Here is a 20,567-nt window from a genome sequence, read left to right as displayed (position 1 = left end):
ATACACACTCACATGTGGTCTCAGGCTCTCCTCCTGTGTCAAGTACACAGACAGATTTGTGCCTTATTGCACAGAGGTTGTAAGAGGTTTGTGTCTCTAATACTGAAGCTTATCAAATGCAACACAGGAAATCAAAGATTTCTGGTTTGTAGGAAATAATAGCTGAGGTTTAGCTTGTTTCTAGTGAAGAAAGACTTTATTTCCTTTTTAGAATTTTTTTCATATAACTTTATTGCAGCTTTGAAAAAGAAAGATAAATGCTTACAATAATGATTATTTAGAATACAGGGGAAAAGAAAAAGGTTGTGCCTCAAACAAGAAAAGGTTGTGCCTCAAACAAGAAAAGGTTGTGCCTCAAACAAGAAAAGGTTGTGCCTCAAACAAGAAAAGGTTGTGCCTCAAACAAGAAAAGGTTGTGCCTCAAACAAGAAAAGGTTGTGCCTCAAACAAGAAAAGGTTGTGCCTCAAACAAGAAAAGGTTGTGCCTCAAACAAGAAAAGGTTGTGCCTCAAACAAGAAAAGGTTGTGCCTCAAACAAGAAAAGGTTGTGCCCCAAACAAGAAAAGGTTGGGAACCACTGATGTAAATTAACCTCTTAGTCTAGGATTACATGATAAATATATTTTTTCTATAATCTATTTTTTCCAATTACCCAAACCATACATCATAATTTCATTTTTTTTCCTGGTCCACACCAAAAGTCTATAAATCTAGTCAAAAAATCTATAGTCAGACGTCTACTACCATTTTAATGACTCTCGTTCTGCCCTTGGTCTGGGCTGAAACCTGTCCAATTCTTGAGCTTTCCTTCCCTCATGAATTAAGTTTCTGTTTCTGTTTTACATTCTGAGGTTTTCTTCTGAATGTATTTTTGTTGTGGTTTTGTGCTTTAATACGAGGTGGTGGAAATGCTGCTGTTCTGTCCGATTTGTCTTTCATTTTAGTCCTCACCTCTGCAGCCTTTCTGGCTGTCTAATGAGTAGAAGCCTCGTGTGAGAACTTCTTTTGTGGTTGCCTCTCTTGTAATGTAATTGAAGTACGGGAAGCGAGAGATGAAGATTGCTGTAGAGCGGTTCCACAATGAGAGAGACAAAATATCTGCCTTCATTCCTTGGCCATCTCCTAACTGAAAGAGCTGCAAGAATCTTCCACTTTTTCCATGAGATTTCAGCTCCCAGAATTCCCCAGCTAGCTTTGCTGGCTGGGGAATTCTGGGAGTTGAAGTCCGCCAGGCTTAAAGTTGCCAAGGTTGGAGACCCCTGGTTTAGTCCATTGAATGATTCAGGATCATCAAGCAAGGTGAGATCTGCAGTCACTAGCCAACAACAAAGATGTTATCTTAAAATATATATATATATATATTTCAAACTGGGGTAAGGTAGGGCAGACTCTGCACATTCCCATCCATCGATGGTTTCGCTGGATAAAAAGAATGAAGAATCTTCTGTAGAATGTACCTTGCAAGCCAGCTCAACTTTTTGTCTTTTTCTGCCTTTTTGTTCCCCGAAATAAATAAAATAAAATAAAATAAAATAAAATAAAATAAAATAAAATAAAATAAAATAAAATAAAATAAAATAAAATAAAATAAAATAAAATAAAATAAAATAAAATAAACCGGTAGCAGCAGCAGGAGGCTCTGCCCATCTGCCCGGACGCTTTGCGCATGCACAGAAACTTCTGTGCATGAGCACCCACGCCTGGAACGAACTCCCCTGGCTTACATCAAGTGCCTGTTCTTCGGACCTTTCGTCGTGTGCTACAAACATATCTATTCATTCAAGCAGGACTGGCATAAATAGTTGATTTTAAATTGGAGTTTTAGTAATATTTTAAATATCTATTTTCTTATAAGGGTGCCGGGAACTTTTGAAAGGCTTTCCAAGGGTGCCTCAAACAAGAAAAGGTTGTGCCTCAAACAAGAAAAGGTTGGGAACCACTGATGTAAATTAACCTCTTAGTCTAGGATTACATGATAAATATATTTTTTCTATAATCTATTTTTTCCAATTACCCAAACCATACATCATAATTTCATTTTTTTTCCTGGTCCACACCAAAAGTCTATAAATCTAGTCAAAAAATCTATAGTCAGATGTCTACTACCATTTTAATGACTCTCGTTCTGCCCTTGGTCTGGGCTGAAACCTGTCCAATTCTTGAGCTTTCCTTCCCTCATGAATTAAGTTTCTGTTTCTGTTTTACATTCTGAGGTTTTCTTCTGAATGTATTTTTGTTGTGGTTTTGTGCTTTAATACGAGGTGGTGGAAATGCTGCTGTTCTGTCCGATTTGTCTTTCATTTTAGTCCTCACCTCTGCAGCCTTTCTGGCTGTCTAATGAGTAGAAGCCTCGTGTGAGAACTTCTTTTGTGGTTGCCTCTCTTGTAATGTAATTGAAGTACGGGAAGCGAGAGAGATGAAGATTGCTGTAGAGCGGTTCCACAATGAGAGAGACAAAATATCTGCCTTCATTCCTTGGCCATCTCCTAACTGAAAGAGCTGCAAGAATCTTCCACTTTTTCCATGATATTTCAGGAAATGTTGTTTTCCGTTGGAGAAAACAATGAAAAGCATTTCTTCCCCCCCGCCCCCAAATCCCTTTTGAAAGAAAAGAGTTAAAATGCAGAATACAATTTTGGCACAGCACTCCCTTCACTAGCTGCCAAGACTTTATTAATAATATTTGAAGCAACTCAATCCAGTACAACGGTGAGCAGTACACAGTTTGAAAAGAAAGTGAAATGGATGAGACGGGAGTGGTGGGGGCGCATTAGTACAAATTATGTAAAAGGACAGCCTGAAGCCTTCTGCTCCCAGGAAAACTTCAGCTCCACCTTTCGGCATTTTCATTACTAATTTTCCTATTCCTTTGTATGTGAAAAGAGTGAAAAAAATGATAGTTATTATCTGGTGAAATCCTCAAAGCAAAAGGAGTGGTTTCCTGAAGTCAAATTGCATGTTACTTTAAAGGAGATAGATAACGGCTCTGCCTTTGTTCCTTACTCAGATGAAAGGCAGGAAATTCAGTCCCAATTTAGTTCTTTCTAATAGGCTCTGATGAGCTTTCAACAATGTGTCCTTCCCAGTGGTGGGTTACTACCGGTTCGCCCCGGATCGGGTGAACCGGTAGCAGCAGCAGGAGGCTCTGCCCATCTGCCCGGACGCTTTGCGCATGCACAGAAACTTCTGTGCATGAGCACCCACAAGCGAACCGGTAGCAATGGGATTTGCAACCCACCACTGGCCCTTCCTCGCTGCAGTTCCAGTTTAGATTTAAACAACTGCAACTTGCATAGTCCAAAAAGCATGCTTGGTTATAATTGGGGCTACAGGAATCCTGAGGTTTTATAAATGCAATTGTTATTAATCATCACCTTTCCAGGGTGCCTTAGCACTTTGCTAGAGGGTGAATAATTGTTTGAATACCATAGCAGAAGAAGATTGTTTGGACCAATCACTGTTTTTCAGCCTAGTCTGCTTCACAAGGATATTGTGAGAATAAACTGGAAGATGGTGAAATTACTATTTACATTATCCCAAATTCACTGGAGGAAGGGCAGAAAAAATACAGTAGGTTAACTCATTGTCCCTCTATTATAGTGCCAATCTAATTGACACAAAACAAGGAATATAATGGTAATGCAAGACAAATCTGTATAATTTTGATAAGTTAGTACTTGTCCTAGCCTGCAGACCTTCTCCTAGCCTGCAGAGCTTTAGTAAAATTGTTCATAGTTCATGAATGTGTAGATGCATTCAGAGTTGAAATCGGGACACAAAAATGCCAGTCCAATCTAAATAAAGATAAGCAAAAATGTATTATCAGTGGCTAAGGTTTAAGGTTTATTTCTTTAGCCACCCAATTTAACCAAGTGATTAGGTCCTATGAACTAATTCTAGGTTCATAGGAAAAGGCCAAAAGTGTTTTTCAAGTTCAGATGAAAACATAGCATTCCTAGGAAAGCTGGTATGGTTTAAAGATAAGCACAGAGGACACAAGACTAAGATACTGAAAAAGTGGTTCTAGTATTATACTCTGTCCAGGTTCCCGATTTTCTTTCAGACATAGTTGGCTGCACAAGCCAGAGTGTTCAGTGTAACAGCTAATTCCCAGTAGATCTTCCTGCCAAGGTATTTCACCATAGATTCTGGAGTATTTCCACTCTTTGGAATTCCACATCCATAGTAGTGACATTCTGAAGATTGGACAATATGGACGAAGAGGAGGAGATTGGCTCTGTAAGAGGTAGGAATGATGATCCATTCTTCTGCCTTAGAAGTGCTACAGCTCAATTTCTCAGATGTCTAATATCCCATCCTGCTCCCTTTATTTTTGTGATTGCACATCTGGGGCATGGCAAAAAATCACTATTCTTGGTTGCAGACTTTTTCTATTTTATAAATTGGAGGTCCTGTAACCCTGACAGAAGGCTTACGGAGAAGAGATCACCAGAAACCGAGAAGTGTAAAGGCAGGCCAAAGGAAGCAAAATTGGCAAAGAGTGAGCTGGGGCAACATACTTCAAGTAACAATTCACTAGCAGTGTCAAAGAAAAGTCAAAACACAGCTTTCTGGAAGATTTTGGCAGGATGTTGTCAGCTGTTCTGTAGCAAGGAGAACACTTTATAGACCAGCATTGAGACCTTCTGTGAACTGACAAAGCAGAAGAGGAGAAAGCATTTTCATCAGTGCCAAATTACTAGGAGACACTTAAACTCTCCCTTTTACTTCTAACTCCCACTTCCTCTCAACCTCCACTATATAAGTTGACAGAGGGAATATTCTCTAGGTACTCAAAGTTCTCTGAGAACTCAATGATGAAACAAATTACCTACCTCAGCCTAAGTTTCAATGGTTTTGTCTGTAAAAAATTCTTTTCTGGAGGAGAATGTGATCCTGTTTCCCCTTAGAACGAGCCTCTGTTTTATCTCAATGTGTTCAGTGTTCTGTTCCTTAATTGTTCTTTCTTGTTCCTTCAGGCAAAAAAATTAAAAAAGGGATAATTTCATTATCTTTCTCTTGTCTCCCCTCCTCCTTCACTCAACCTCATGACGTTCAGAAGAGGGATTCCTCTCTTGCAAACCAGCTAGGTTTGGAAGGAGAAAAGCTTCAAGAAAACCGCTTATCACTTGTGGCCAATGGACCAAAGTTGCCTTTGGAGCACGTCAAGGAAGCTGTAAATGGGCAGGACAGCAGGATTTTGGAGGAAGAAGCTAGAACTGAAGCTTTGGTCAAAACTGCTGAGCATTCAAAGATGTTGGGAATAGAAACTTATTCAGTCCTGCCTGGTGCCAAACAGAAGTTAAGCTCCAGCCCCCAGGCATTGCAGCCCAATGAAAACATTAAACCAGCAGAGGATGGGGCTGTCAACCACCACAAGGAAAGCACTGAGACAGCAAACAGTGAGGATTCAAATTGGGGAAGCCATACTGTAAACAGCCTCCTTGAAACACCGACTGAAGAAAACCTCCCCAATGGCATTGTGAACTCTTCTCAGTTTGAGAATGACAGCTTTAAGAGAGATTCTGACTCTGGTAGCACCTCTGCTTCAGAGAGTATGGACCTCAACATTTCTTTGTCTACTGATTTGTCCCTGAACAGAGGTAGTGAGTCCCACTCCCTAAAGGTAAGAATTGAAGATGGTGGGTGGGGCAGAGGGTTATTATGTAGGCACCCCCATTGAACGATCAGCAAAAAGGTGCAGCAGCAGCCTCTCTTTTGTGCCCCCAGAGATGGCAAGCACTGCTTAGGAAGGGGTTGAAAGGAAACACTTCCTGCTGTCCTTCGGTGTAACAGAAACAGCACTCCTGCTCCCACTGATTTTTTTAATTACTCGCCAAGGTGAGCTAGAAACCCCAAGTCTCTTTATCTACTGATGCAACAATGCATTGTTGGATTGTAGGGTTGGGAAATTCAGCAGCATCTTCTACTATGATCAGGTTGTATTTTGGGCTGCAGTGATAGGGAGGTAGGAAACTTTCAGGTCCAGAAAATTAGTGGAAAACAACCAAACACTTCAGAAGTGTTATGGATTTTAATTCTCATTAGCATTATCAACTAACGACTGATGACACACATTGCAAGTGATGCCATTCAAAAATCCAAATAATACTTTGTTGCCTGCCTAGAGCTGGATACTGTAATAATAAAGCATGCAAGGAGAGGATGAGTCCTATTTTTATTTTTTTTTGGTGGAAAGAGGAGATACGCAAATATTTGTGATTTCAGAGAGGGTTCAAATTTTGAAATTTCAGAAAAATGATTGACATTCAGTAACTTGTCAGTTCTTCCTGCTCTTTGTCAAAGTCTTCTAATTGGACAGGGTATCCTCCCTTCCGCAAACTCCCCCAAATACAAATACTAAAAGCAAAATGAATCATGCAAATCAAAAATATCTGTGGGATCAATTGTTTTAATTTCTTAATATCATCTTGGAATTTGAATTTCCTTGCTAGAAAAATGGCCATCCTTCCCAGTAGTGGGTTCCACTTACCTTTGCTACTAGTTCGGAACTGTGAGCGCGCACGCTTGCTTCGCACATACGGGGCGCTTCTGTGCATGTGCAGAGCATCCATGATGATGTCCAGGCGGGTGGGCGCAACCCCCCGCAGCCGAATCGGGGTGAACCAGTAGAAACCCACCACTGATCCTTCCTCTTTTCCGCATGGTGATTATGATTCCTGTGAAGGTTTTAGAAAACACATTTTTTTTTAGTTTCAATATCACATCCAGAATGTCTTGTCTTTTTACACTGTTGTTTTGTTGTTGCTGTTATATGTGTAGAATGCAAAAATGCAGAACATGACACTGAAACGAACAAGAAGATTTGTAGTAGATGGAGTGGAAGTGAGTGTTACCACCTCAAAAATCATCAGTGAAGATGAGAAGAAGGATGAAGAGATGAGATTCCTAAGGCAAGCTAAAACTGTTTTGTTTGTAAGGATTTGTACAGGCCTGACTGTTTAGGCAATTAGTGAAAAAGTTAAATATTATCTAGTAGAATACTAGATTCTAGTAGAAGTATCTACGAAAACAGCAGATCATTTTAGATCTTGTTCTAGTACAGCGCAGAGAAGCATATCTATGAGGTTTCTATTCACTAGAGATTAAAAATTATCTTACAGAACCAGATATTAAGAATTATCATCTAATATTCCATCCAGCTTGGCCAAAGGCTAGCTTGGATTTATGTTAGTTGCAGAATAATGCATCCAGAAAGCACTAAACCATGCAACAGAACAAGAATGGGGAAGGGAAAAATGAAAGTTCAGCAATTCATTGCTAATGTTTTTGCCTGTTCTTTTTATTAGCACAGGAGTCAATAAATGTCTGGCAACAGCTTGAGATGTAGAAATCTAAATTATACCAAAACAAGTGACATGTGATAACAGTTTTTTAAAACTCAGTTCAGCAGAGGTCAACACCACAAACTTACCTGAGTTGTTCATTATATTTCTTTCAGCTTGCCAAGCTTCGGACAGAGATATATGTCCGAATACAGTTGTTGGATTGTATTAAACTGTATTTATTCAAAACGTTTGCGTGATGTAATCTGAATAATTCAAGGCCAGAAGTGCAAATATAAACAAGAAAGAGCTGAAAAAGCCATCCTCTTCCAAATATTCTGCCTGCGGGCCAAAAGTGGTGTGTGTTCATGACAGTGATTGAAAGAGTCAGTTCTTCCCTCAAGGAAATTCTAGATCCTCAGGACACAGATGGCAGCAGGCAGCTAGTCTTCGTTTTGATTGTTTTAGCCTAAATGGCGCTTCTGTGTAGCTTTATTTTTAAAGGGAAAGCTTCTCCTTTGTTTCTAAACTTCTGCTCTACTTTACTTCTGTTCTGACTTCTGTTCTACTCTGCAGGCGCCAGGAGCTGCGAGAGCTACGTTTACTTCAGAAAGAGGAACATCGGAATCAGACACAATTAACAAACAAACATCAGCTGCTTGTGGAACAAATGTTAAAACGCTTTGAACAAGAAATGAATGTAAGTGGGAAAAGGAATTGCCATCTCAGAAGTTGGCTGAAAATGGAGAAAAGAAAAATTAACAAGCCATAAATGGTATTAATTAGGTTAGGAAGAAACCTAAACCCTGGCGCTATAAGTAGTGTCAGTTCTCTGAAGAATTATGGATAGAACAGCAATCTTGCCTGTGAGAATGTATCAATATTAATACATTGTATATTGTATCATAACTAACATAATATAACATTATCGTAACATAGCGTAACATAACATAACATAACATAACATAAAACATAATATTCTTTACTGTAGATTGTGGATGTTAAGTGTGAGAGGCTCGTATTATTCAGAATAATTTTCCTGTGTTTATATTTTAGTGTCTTCAAATGGTGAAGTTCCTTTGGAAAATCCTTGCTAAAATCATAATATCAAGTAGCAAAATCCCAAATGTTTTGAACTCCAAGAAATTCTCATGCTGATTTTTTGAAGCTCCAGTTCAAAACATCTGAAGCATACAAAGTTTCATATTCCTGACTTAGCGCATACAAAACAAGGACTATTCTTCCTTCTATCCCTAATAATTTCTCACATTACTAAAAAATTACAGGAATCTCCCATCCAAACATAATTAATTTTTAGTTATGCATTGTTGCGTTATAAAATTTTGGTATTCATTTCTGTTCCAGATTCTCCTGCGTGTTCAGAATGCCAGGAAGCAGCATTTTTAGTTAAACATTCTGGGAGAAGAAATCCCTTCCAGTCACTTTTCTTATGTCTCATAGTATGCCACCTCTAATTCAGCGTCTTCTGCAGGTGTTATCCCACAACTAAGGGCATGCAGACATCATGACTATAGTAATATGGGTTTGTTGGAGCTGTACTCCAACACATCTGGAGAATGCAAGGTTGAAGAAGAGTTATGTAAACAGATGCAATCATTTCATCTGCCAGTATCAGCATTGTTGAATCCTTCTCAGCTTCTCTATTGTTAGAAAATTGGCAATAATGTTTCAAATACTATATTTGAACCATTAACAGTCGCCATCCTCAAGTTTTCTCAGGGCTATACATTCCCAGTTTTCAATCAGGCTTAATAGGAATTTCTCATTCTTTGATCATTTATAATGTTCTCTGAAATTATTCCTGTACTTGAGCAATTTTTCCCATTATTTTTTCCTGGGCATCATCCAATCTTATACTTAGAAAGAATCTTGAACAGCTTTTTCCTGATCTACTGTAACATACATACACACACATACACACAGGCAATCCACAGCCTACAGACAAGTATGCCATAGTCAGGTCCTAATGGTTATTATCGAGACTGTCGCTGAATCACTCATCAGCAAAATGAATTCTATCATCCCCAGAAGGGTTGCATTAAGATCAGTGAAGCCACTACCCCCAAAATATTGTTCTAAAATATTGTCCATCCCTCCTACGCTAGTTCAGTCACATCACAGTTACTATTGTTGTTAAAACCTGTAAACTGCCTGACTCTTAACAACTTTGGGTGACTCACAACAAAGAGATTACATTAAACTAAAACATTAAAAAAATAAAGATGGCAAGCATGATGAAGTGAGTGGTCTTACTTTCTCTTGCTGAATTCGAGGTGAAATAATAAGAGTTACTTCTCAGTTACAGCTCCAGCAATGGACTCTTTAATGTTCACAGTCCAGAGGATGTTTTAGATTTAATATGAAATTAAATAATGATCCTTATCTGAAACCAAACTTAGGTAGCCAGGGGTGAAATGCTCCTGGTTCGGACCAGCTCGCCCGATCCGGTAGCGATGGTGGCAGGAGGTTCGGAGAACCGGTAGCAAAAATCCCTGGCCCCGCCCCCTGCCCCTGCTGAGCCTCGCCATCATCAAAGGTGTTTTTTTTTTTACTTTTAAAAGCAGTTTTTCTTCAGCCGAAAACTTGCCTTTAAAAGTAAAAAAAAAGCCTTTGATGATCCGCAGCTCAGCTGAGGTCGTCAGAACATGTAGAACATGACTGGGAAAGCCATGCTTTACATCAGATGCATGCTTTACATCAGTTGCATCAGCTAGCAACTGAATCTGCCTGCCTGCAATCCATCTCCTCAGTCAGCAACTTAATCTGCCTGCTTTACTGGCTGAGGAACTTTTGGAATTGAAGTCCATAAACCTTAAAGTTACTAAGGTTGGAAACCCCTGATCTAAAAAATATAAATAAAATAAAATAATAAAATAAAATATTTGTGCAGCTTTCTGACATTTGGTGTGTTTCTGTAGTTGTTTCACTCTAACTACACAAACACAAAATCTCACAAAGCTGTATATGGCATTTTGTGTGTATGTGTGAGTCAGTTGTGTTGTGTTGTGTGTTTGTAAAGTGTGAAAGTTGGTCTTTGAGCTTTTTGTGGCTATGTGAGGTTCCTGCTTGTTGCAGGGCCATTTTGGGTGAATTGCAGCTGCTTTTACATTGTATGTGAGTCAGTTGTGTTGTGTGTGTGTAAAGTGTGAAAGTTGGTTTTTGGTACCTCTTATTGTTTTGTATACTTTGTTTATTATTTTTATTATTTATTGTTATTGGCCACGCCTACACAATCATCTGACCACCAAGACATGCCCACCAATTAAGCCACGGCCACAGAACTGGTAGGGAAAATTTTTAGATTTCACCCCTGTAGGTACCTACCCCCCACACCTTTGCTTTTATTATTGAATTAAAAAAATATCAATTTATTTAAGATTCTATCTGGCATTTCTTGTGTAGTCAAAGAAGAAGTTTTATGACACGGAACTAGAAAATCTAGAACGGCAACAGAAGCAGCAGATTGAAAAAATGGAGCAAGATCATGCACTGCACCGGCGAGAAGAAGCTAAACGCATCCGTGCTGAGCAAGAAAGGGATCTGGTTAAATTTCAAGAACTGCTGAAACAAAAAAAGAAAGAGGTAAAGCTTTGAATCCTTACATGCTAGGATAATGTTAGGATGCCATCCCATCTCTCAGTTAAAGTCTTTGTCATAAACAAAGCAGTTCAAGGGAGTTGGAAGGTGAAATCCAGGACGATGAAGAACGTAGTCTGAGGAAGAAAAAATATACAGGAATACAGAGAAGGGAGTAAGGGAAAGAAGAATGAAAAAGTGGGGTGAGAGAGAAGAGAGGAAAATCTGAAGAGCTAACGAAGTTGCTTAATGATTGAGGTGTAAATTGTAAAGTTTCTGGTTTGAATCTCACTTCTTCCACGAACTTTTTCAACATCTTTAGACATTTCTCTATAGACACATTAGAAATACATTCTATTGGCCTAGGTGGGACTGCTGAATAAAAAGGTACTTAGGGAGGAATTTGGGGGACAATGCCAATTTAAAAATGACCAATAATAAAAGAATGAGCAACAGCAAGACAGTAGGAAGGAGAGGCAGAAGAGAAACAAAAAACTGACTGCGCTCTTCAGTTTTCTGCTAAATGTATGAAACCTTATTATAGATCCTTCTAAGCTACAAAGGGCTCCCCAGTGGTTCTGAATATCTCAAAAGTTTGACCGCTTGTCTTTTTCCTTGTTATGAAGCTCAAGAATGACATTGAAAAACTCCCACGGCAACAACGCAAGAGCAGCATGAAAGTGAAGATGGATGAATTTGTACAAAAAAAGCAAGTTATGGTAAGGCACAAGAGAGATTTAATTGACATTGTAGCACAAACTCTTACGGCAACATAGAATCCCAACCAGAAACACTATGGATTATCTCAAAGACCTTCAAAGAGTCTGGAATTCTAGTTTCTAATTAGTTTGAGAATTACCGTCCCAACGTATCTAAAATTTGGCAGATTTGGGAAAGCTCTGGCCGGCCAAGATGATCATTAATACATCTCCTCTCTCATTCCAGGAACAAGATTTTATAGCCAAGCAATCCGAGGATTTGGAGCAGGCTATGAAAAACATTACAGCTCAGAATCGGAAAGAGATCTGTGACAAAGAACGAGATTGCCTCAATAAAAAGCAGCAACTTATGAGAGGTGCTTTTTTCCTCCTTAAATGGACCAGTTAGAATGGATTACAAGTAACGAAGTCAGACGAAGAAGAATATGCTTTGGCTTAAAGGCAATGCAACCTATTGGAGAGCATTAGCAAAGCTGTAAACCAGAAGAATGCAAATCCTTTATAGTAATGACTTGGATTGTCTTGAGTTTCTGATCAGTATTTATGCTATGGAATAATATTTTAAGCTTTTAAAATAATGTTTTAAGATAGAGAGTTGTTTTTGGAAAAGTAGCCAATTAATCTGAAGTTATAAGTTTCCAAGCCACTTTTTGTCACAGTGCTAGCTTGAAAGCCAACAATAAAACATCAAAAATAGAGCTTATCTATAACAAAGGGATGGGAAAACTTGTGATATTCCAGATATTCTGATCTACAGCTTCCAGCGTCCTGGCTGGTGCTGGTGAGAGTTGGAATCAAAAATTAAAATAGAAATAGAAATGTAAAAGTAAACCTTTGCTACAGATTTCTAAGGAAGCAAAAGCCACCATAGTATGAATTCTTCCCAGATTATAGTATCTTTCTTTAATAAAAGATCTACTCTGAAGAACTGTTTGTAAAAGATATGATGGGAAGAGATCTCATAAGTCACAAAGCTATATTTTATGTACATAAAGTATTTGCATTTTTTTTAAAAAGTACATACGTGGAATAGATATGCAAAGAGAAAGAAGTGTCAAGTTCAGGAAATCAGAAGCCAATATAGAGTTCAAAAGCACTGCGAGTTTATTCCCTGCAACCTATATACAAGAACCTGATCTACTAACCGTCACGGCAAATTGGTGCCAGATAAAGAGTCAATAGGCTAACCCTAACCCTAACCCTGGATTGGGGTGGGGCTGGACTTAGGTTTCTTGGGCGGGGGGTGTCATAGTGACTCCAAACATATGATGCATTTGATCTTCTCAGGTTCAGCCTGATCATCTACAAAAAATTTAAGAAAGATAGCAGAGAAAAGAATATTTTAAAATGGAATTCATATGCAAAATTATACTTTTAGGGAGGCTTATCATTTTTCTTTTAAATGTGAATTGGGAAAGGTGCATGCAAAAGCTTCATACATTAGGAGATGCTTCAAGGTACCACCAATCTTTGAAATTATTTTTTTTTAATGGTATTAACACAGCAGTCTATGGATTGGAATACAATTATAGGAATACAGATTGAGAAATGATGATTTGTACTGATCGCTAACCACCAATCTAAGGGCTCACAGGTTTTCCATCTCTGTAGCAAAGGTTTTGCAATCAGTTCGTTCCCCCACACACATATTCTTCCTCTTTTCTTGCTTTGGGAGCTCTCGTGCAAAGAAAAACAGCTACTCTTGTCATTCATTTACCTTTTAATTTCAGGCCCATAAATGTCGTAATGTAAAGAGAAGGTTGAGGGGACAGAAACTGAGCATGAGGTATAGACACCTTGAGATTGAAACAGTTGCTCTTCCCCTCTCTGTTCAAGTTTTTAATGACCATATATATTTAATCTGGTGTTGTTTTTTTAACCCTGTAGACCGAGAAGCTACTATTTGGGATCTTGAAGAGCACCATCTGCAGGAGAAGCATCAGACTTTGAAACAGCAACTAAAAGATCAGTATTTCCTCCAGAGACATGAGCTGCTCCGGAAACATGAGAAGGTAGCAGCATTTTTCATTCTCGATTCTTTTGAATGATAGGTGGGATCTAAAGTTGCAGATATACAAATCAAGCGCACAGAAGAATCAGAGCGTGGAGATATGGGAAAGGTTAATTGGTAGAGCATCATAATGAGGAAGATTTAAAATTGTATGGTAACTGTGGGCTCCTAAGAGCTCCTGGAAAGGAGTACTCTGATAATAATACAACCATCTAGAGTTATTAGGGGGAGGACACGTGCTTAGAGTTAGTCTCTCCTAAATTAGGATTCTCTCAATGTGTTGGGTTGTCGTTCCAATAGCCACTGTGATTATAGTCAAGTTTGCTAAAGAAAATGTCTTCAAACCAGATTAAACTCTGATTTCAGAGAAAGAAATAATAACATTAGATCAGATGTTCCTATTTCTGCCTTTTGCTGTGATAGAAATTGCATTGAACCTTTGCAAAAAACTGCTTATTTTACATTATGGAAAAAGAGGTCTTTCATTTCCATTAGAGATGATTCTAATGTTCCTTCTCTATGTGGAGAATACTAATATATACAATAATATTGTACTAATACCTGTGTTTCCCCGAAAATAAGACCCTGTCTTATATTTTTTTGAACCCTGGAATAAATGCTTGGCTTATTGCCATGCCCTCAAAAGCCCGATTGGGCTTATTATGAGGGGATGTCTTATTTGGGGGGAAACAAGGTAGTACACTAGTATATATTGTACCTCTGATTTATTGGCACCTATACTGTAGGTCTGGATGATCGCTAATATTCATATATTGCTTATTATGTGCATAGTTTATTACGCATCACTACACATTGCATTGAACAGTCGTCTTTCTGCACATAAATAGCATACTGATTATGATTTCCATTAAGAAATCCCACTGGGTAGATCTGTAATTTGGCAGCTTTCTATGATAGCTTTTATGTTTCAGCTGGCTTAATTAGCATTGCTGTCTCTGTGATAGTTCCCAATAGCTTACGCTAGGGATGCATTCATGGGAGCCGGAGGCATTGATGTTATTTCCTTCAGGAAAAAAAAACTGTGCTAGCCTCCTCTGCATCTTCAGGTCTTCCAGACTGATCTTACTTCTCTCTTTCCCCCAACAACCCTTTTGTTTTTTTGTACGATAACTTGCGGCTCCTTGCCATTGATGTCACTGAATGTAATGTGGGGCATTCTCTTATACTGGCTCCCACCACTGTGGTGATTTATATTGCAGGAACGCGAGCAGATGCAACGATATAACCAGCGCATGATAGAACAGCTGAAAGTTCGGCAGCAGCAAAAGAGGGCCCGTCTCCCCAAAATTCAGAGGAGTGAAGGGAAAACCCGCATGGCCATGTATAAAAAGAGTCTCCATATCAACTCCATTGGAAGTGCCTCAGAACAGAGAGAGAAGATAAAACAGGTGAAGTTTGCTGTCAGAGCTGGGTAGCCACCTTTCTGAAGGGATTTGCCTGAGAATATTCATTAGATATAGAGATGTCTTGGGACCAGTGCTCTTCAACTTCTTCATAAATGGCCTACATTCCGGCTTGGCGGACCAGCAGGAGCAGAAGGCGGAGGGTGGGGAGTAAGGATGGTTTTGAGTGCACATGCTACTTTCACAAATGCAGCTTCACATATTTGCATGCATGTGTTCGTTCACAACTTCCATGGCTTGTTTCCGAATGGGCTGTGGCCCACCACCAGGCCATGAACTGGGGGTTGTGGATCCCCCTGACCTAGATGAAGAGATTGAAGGGCACTCATCAAATTTGTGGTTGAGCGAACACTTTAGAAGATAGATTCAAGGTTCAGAAGGATCTTGGCAGAGTTGAGCATTGGGTCCTATCCAATGAGATGCAGTTCAGCGGTGAGAAAAGTACGTTGCTGCACTTGGGCAGGAAAAATCAGATGCACTAGTACAGGATATTCAGTAGTGCCTATGAGAGGGATCAAGGTACCCTGGTGGACCACTGCATAAGTGTGAGTCATCAGTGTGGTGCAAAGCCAAATTAGTCCAGGGCTGCATCAATAGAGGGATAGCATCAAGATCAAGGGAAGTAATAGTACCACTCTATACCGCATTGATAAGGCTGTATTTGGAATGCTGCATCCAGTTCTGGGCACCACATTACAAAAAAGATGCTGAAAGATTCAAGAAAGAATACAGAGAAGAGAAGCAAAGATGATAAGGGGTCTGAAGACTAATCCTATGAAGAATGGCTAAAGTAACTAGATATCTTTAGCTTAACAAAGAGAAGTCTCAGGGAAGACATGATAGCAATCTTTCAATATTTGTATGTCCAATATAGAGAAGAAGGTCTTGATTTATTCTCCCTAGAACATAAGGGTAGGACAAGAAGCAAGGGGTGAAAGCTCATCAGGGAGCGATCTAATCCGGAACTAAGGAGGAATTTCCTGACAATGACAATTTTCAAGCAGTGGAATAGCTTGCCTCCCAGAGTGGTGGGTGTTTCATTGCTGAAGGTTTTCAAGAAAAGTTTGGACAACCATTTGTCCAAAATGATAGGAGGACTCCTGTCTCTAAGATCCCTTCCAACCCTATGATTCCATGACTACGGATGGAAAATAAACGGAGGATTCTTTTGTCAATGAGTCATTTCATATAACCTGTTTAGTCATGTTACAGGATTATAACAATAAAACGTTTTTTGACAAAGAGAGTAAGGAATAGGCATATTTTAAATAAAAAATGAGGTAATGGTAAATGAATATGCTATTGTATACTTTCCCTGATTGTATCTGCTACCACATCCATTAGTGGGCCCAAGTAACAAATTATGGAGGGTTCTGAGGCTGAGAAGAACAAACTATGGACCCTCCTTTGAATAATATGATGAATTATCCATAGATAGAACCATCCAAGGTTGTTTAGCTGAGGCAACTCACAGGAGGAGCCACAGGCACTGCCACAGCAACTTTGTATGGACCAATACACTGCCAATTAATTGCTAAACTGAATTATGGCCTTACATTTAACATAACATAACATAATAACAGAGTTGGAAGGGACCTTGGAGGTCTTCTAGTCCAACTCCCTGCCCAGGCAGGAAACCCTACATCATTTCAGACAAATGGCTATCCAACATTTTCTTAAAAATTTCCAGTGTTGGAGCATTCACAACTTCTGCAGGCAAGTTGTTCCACTTACTGATTGTTCTAACTGTCAGGAAATTTCTCCTTAGTTCTAAGTTGCTTCTCTCCTTGATTAGTTTCCACCCATTGCTTCTTGTCCTGCCTTCAGGTGCTTTGGAGAATAGTTTGACTCCCTCTTCTTTGTGGCAACACTGCTATTATGTCTCCCCTAGTCCTTCTTTTCATTAAACTAGGCATGCTGAGTTCTTGTAAACGTTCTTCATATGTTTTAGCCTCCAGTCCCCTAATCGTCTTTGTTGCTCTTCTCTGCACTCTTTCTAGAGTCTCAATATCTTTTTTACATTGTGGCGACCAAAACTGAATGCAGTATTCCAAGTGTGGCCTTACCAAGGCATTATAAAGTGGTATTAACACTTCATGTGATCTTGATTCTATCCCTCTGTTTATGCAGCCCAGAACTGTGTTGGCTTTTTTGGCAGCTGCTTTTGGGTTAATTTGTCATACAAATTAACCCAATGAATGTATTATAACTGTAAAAATCTGCTAGACATCGCCTACTGGGAATTATGTCTAGCTGCATGTCATATCACTGACATTTAGGCTTCAGTGTTAAATGAGTTTCAAAATAGAAATAATTCAAATTATCTACTACATCTGTGATGTAGTACTCTGATTTTATGAAAGGGTGGAGAGTTCATAATTGCGATAATCCGTCCTTATTTTTAGTCTACCTTAAGTAAGGAAAAGTGAAATCAAATTGTATTGATAAAGTACTCATCAGCATACAAGCAAGTGTTAGACAAGATCCAGAAATCCTGTAACTATCCGAGAATTTGAAGTTAAAACAGTTTCACTGACAATAAATAATCACAATGGTAAACTTCACTTACCTTCTGAGCAATTTCAAAGTTCAAGTGTATAACTTGTTATGGGAAGCCATCCAAACCTTGCCTGATTATTGGTGGTCTCTCCATTACAGTTTGCACAGCAGGAAGATAAGAGGCAAAAAGCTGAGCGAGTACAACAGCAGCAGAAGCATGAAATGCAGATAAAGGAGATGTTGGGTCAGTGTGAGAGCAACATGAATGAACTCCAGCAGTTACAGGTAACTTTAATATCAATGGTTCAGTTTTATTTATGCTTATTTTAATCTTCAGAAGTACGGGACGTATGAAATCTTTGGGCTATCTGTTATCCTGTTCTGAAAGATTTGTTAATACTGGTCACAGTTGGTCCTTAAAACAGAAGAGAGAAATAATATCAGGGATTTTTTTTAAAGCTAGCATGTAATTGTATTTATATCTGAAGCTTTACCCAAGGGTGAAAGCTCATCAGGAGCGATCTAATCCGAACTAAGGAGGAATTTCCTGACAATGACAATTTTCAAGCAGTGGAATAGCTTGTCTCCCAGAGTTGTGGGTGTTTCATTGCTGGAGGTTTTCAAGAAAAGTTTGGACAACCATTTGTCCAGGATAGTATAAGGACTCCTGTCTTAAGATCCTTCCAACCCTATGATTCCATGACTACGGATGGAAAATAAACGGAGGATTCTTTTGTCAATGAGTCATTTCATATAACCTGTTTAGTCATGTTACAGGATTATAACAATAAAACGTTTTTTGACAAAGAGAGTAAGGAATAGGCATATTTTAAATAAAAAATGAGGTAATGGTAAATGAATATGCTATTGTATACTTTCCCTGATTGTATCTGCTACCACATCCATTAGTGGGCCCAAGTAACAAATTATGGAGGGTTCTGAGGCTGAGAAGAACAAACTATGGACCCTCCTTTGAATAATATGATGAATTATCCATAGATAGAACCATCCAAGGTTGTTTAGCTGAGGCAACTCACAGGAGGAGCCACAGGCACTGCCACAGCAACTTTGTATGGACCAATACACTGCCAATTAATTGCTAAACTGAATTATGGCCTTACATTTAACATAACATAACATAATAACAGAGTTGGAAGGGACCTTGGAGGTCTTCTAGTCCAACTCCCTGCCCAGGCAGGAAACCCTACATCATTTCAGACAAATGGCTATCCAACATTTTCTTAAAAATTTCCAGTGTTGGAGCATTCACAACTTCTGCAGGCAAGTTGTTCCACTTACTGATTGTTCTAACTGTCAGGAAATTTCTCCTTAGTTCTAAGTTGCTTCTCTCCTTGATTAGTTTCCACCCATTGCTTCTTGTCCTGCCTTCAGGTGCTTTGGAGAATAGTTTGACTCCCTCTTCTTTGTGGCAACACTGCTATTATGTCTCCCCTAGTCCTTCTTTTCATTAAACTAGGCATGCTGAGTTCTTGTAAACGTTCTTCATATGTTTTAGCCTCCAGTCCCCTAATCGTCTTTGTTGCTCTTCTCTGCACTCTTTCTAGAGTCTCAATATCTTTTTTACATTGTGGCGACCAAAACTGAATGCAGTATTCCAAGTGTGGCCTTACCAAGGCATTATAAAGTGGTATTAACACTTCATGTGATCTTGATTCTATCCCTCTGTTTATGCAGCCCAGAACTGTGTTGGCTTTTTTGGCAGCTGCTTTTGGGTTAATTTGTCATACAAATTAACCCAATGAATGTATTATAACTGTAAAAATCTGCTAGACATCGCCTACTGGGAATTATGTCTAGCTGCATGTCATATCACTGACATTTAGGCTTCAGTGTTAAATGAGTTTCAAAATAGAAATAATTCAAATTATCTACTACATCTGTGATGTAGTACTCTGATTTTATGAAAGGGTGGAGAGTTCATAATTGCGATAATCCGTCCTTATTTTTAGTCTACCTTAAGTAAGGAAAAGTGAAATCAAATTGTATTGATAAAGTACTCATCAGCATACAAGCAAGTGTTAGACAAGATCCAGAAATCCTGTAACTATCCGAGAATTTGAAGTTAAAACAGTTTCACTGACAATAAATAATCACAATGGTAAACTTCACTTACCTTCTGAGCAATTTCAAAGTTCAAGTGTATAACTTGTTATGGGAAGCCATCCAAACCTTGCCTGATTATTGGTGGTCTCTCCATTACAGTTTGCACAGCAGGAAGATAAGAGGCAAAAAGCTGAGCGAGTACAACAGCAGCAGAAGCATGAAATGCAGATAAAGGAGATGTTGGGTCAGTGTGAGAGCAACATGAATGAACTCCAGCAGTTACAGGTAACTTTAATATCAATGGTTCAGTTTTATTTATGCTTATTTTAATCTTCAGAAGTACGGGACGTATGAAATCTTTGGGCTATCTGTTATCCTGTTCTGAAAGATTTGTTAATACTGGTCACAGTTGGTCCTTAAAACAGAAGAGAGAAATAATATCAGGGATTTTTTTTAAAGCTAGCATGTAATTGTATTTATATCTGAAGCTTTACCCAAGGGGTGAAATATGGATAATTAAATATGGGTTCATTTAATTCATTTAAATCCTAACATAACCCTGGTGAGTTATGCTAGTTTTGAAAGAGAATTGTTTTTCTCAAAGCCATCAAGTTAAACTCCATGGATTACCATAGATTTCAGGTCTTTATGTCTAGAGCACAATATGCTAACCATGCTATATTTGCTAACTCCAAGTTAAGCAGGCACATTGAATCTGATATTAGATGGAATGAGACTTCTTTCTATCTAATGTCAGAAAGATACTAGAACGATAACTTCATATTATTTGCTGCTGGTCATGCAATCTCAAATTAGGTCAAAGAGATGGTAGGCCTGGTGCTGTTTCTTCCTTGCAAAATATCTTCTCGTATTTCTCTCTCTCTCTCCCTCTCCCTCTCTCTCTCTCTCTCTCCCCCCCCCTCTCTCTCTTGCTTGTTTCAATCTATATAGAATGAAAAGTGCCACC

General features: G+C 38.9%; 1 protein-coding gene across 1 annotated transcript in view; it reads left to right on the top strand.

The window, feature by feature from the left end:
- The window catches only part of STK10 (serine/threonine kinase 10), a 90,525-nt gene that overhangs the window by 65,326 nt on the left and 4,632 nt on the right, over positions 1-20,567 (top strand). Inside the window, exons 9-17 of the mRNA XM_058171313.1 lie at positions 5,060-5,626; positions 6,784-6,914; positions 7,863-7,986; positions 10,710-10,889; positions 11,510-11,602; positions 11,829-11,958; positions 13,490-13,614; positions 14,834-15,022; positions 17,696-17,821. Of these exons, the coding sequence (XP_058027296.1) occupies positions 5,060-5,626; positions 6,784-6,914; positions 7,863-7,986; positions 10,710-10,889; positions 11,510-11,602; positions 11,829-11,958; positions 13,490-13,614; positions 14,834-15,022; positions 17,696-17,821 (1,665 nt within the window). The remainder of the gene's footprint in view (positions 1-5,059; positions 5,627-6,783; positions 6,915-7,862; positions 7,987-10,709; positions 10,890-11,509; positions 11,603-11,828; positions 11,959-13,489; positions 13,615-14,833; positions 15,023-17,695; positions 17,822-20,567) is intronic.

This window comes from Ahaetulla prasina, chromosome 2, assembly GCF_028640845.1.
Source record: "Ahaetulla prasina isolate Xishuangbanna chromosome 2, ASM2864084v1, whole genome shotgun sequence".
Lineage (NCBI taxonomy): Eukaryota > Metazoa > Chordata > Lepidosauria > Squamata > Colubridae > Ahaetulla > Ahaetulla prasina.
The sequence above is the reverse complement of the archived record's forward strand: the minus strand, read 5'-3'. Positions and strand labels throughout refer to the sequence as shown.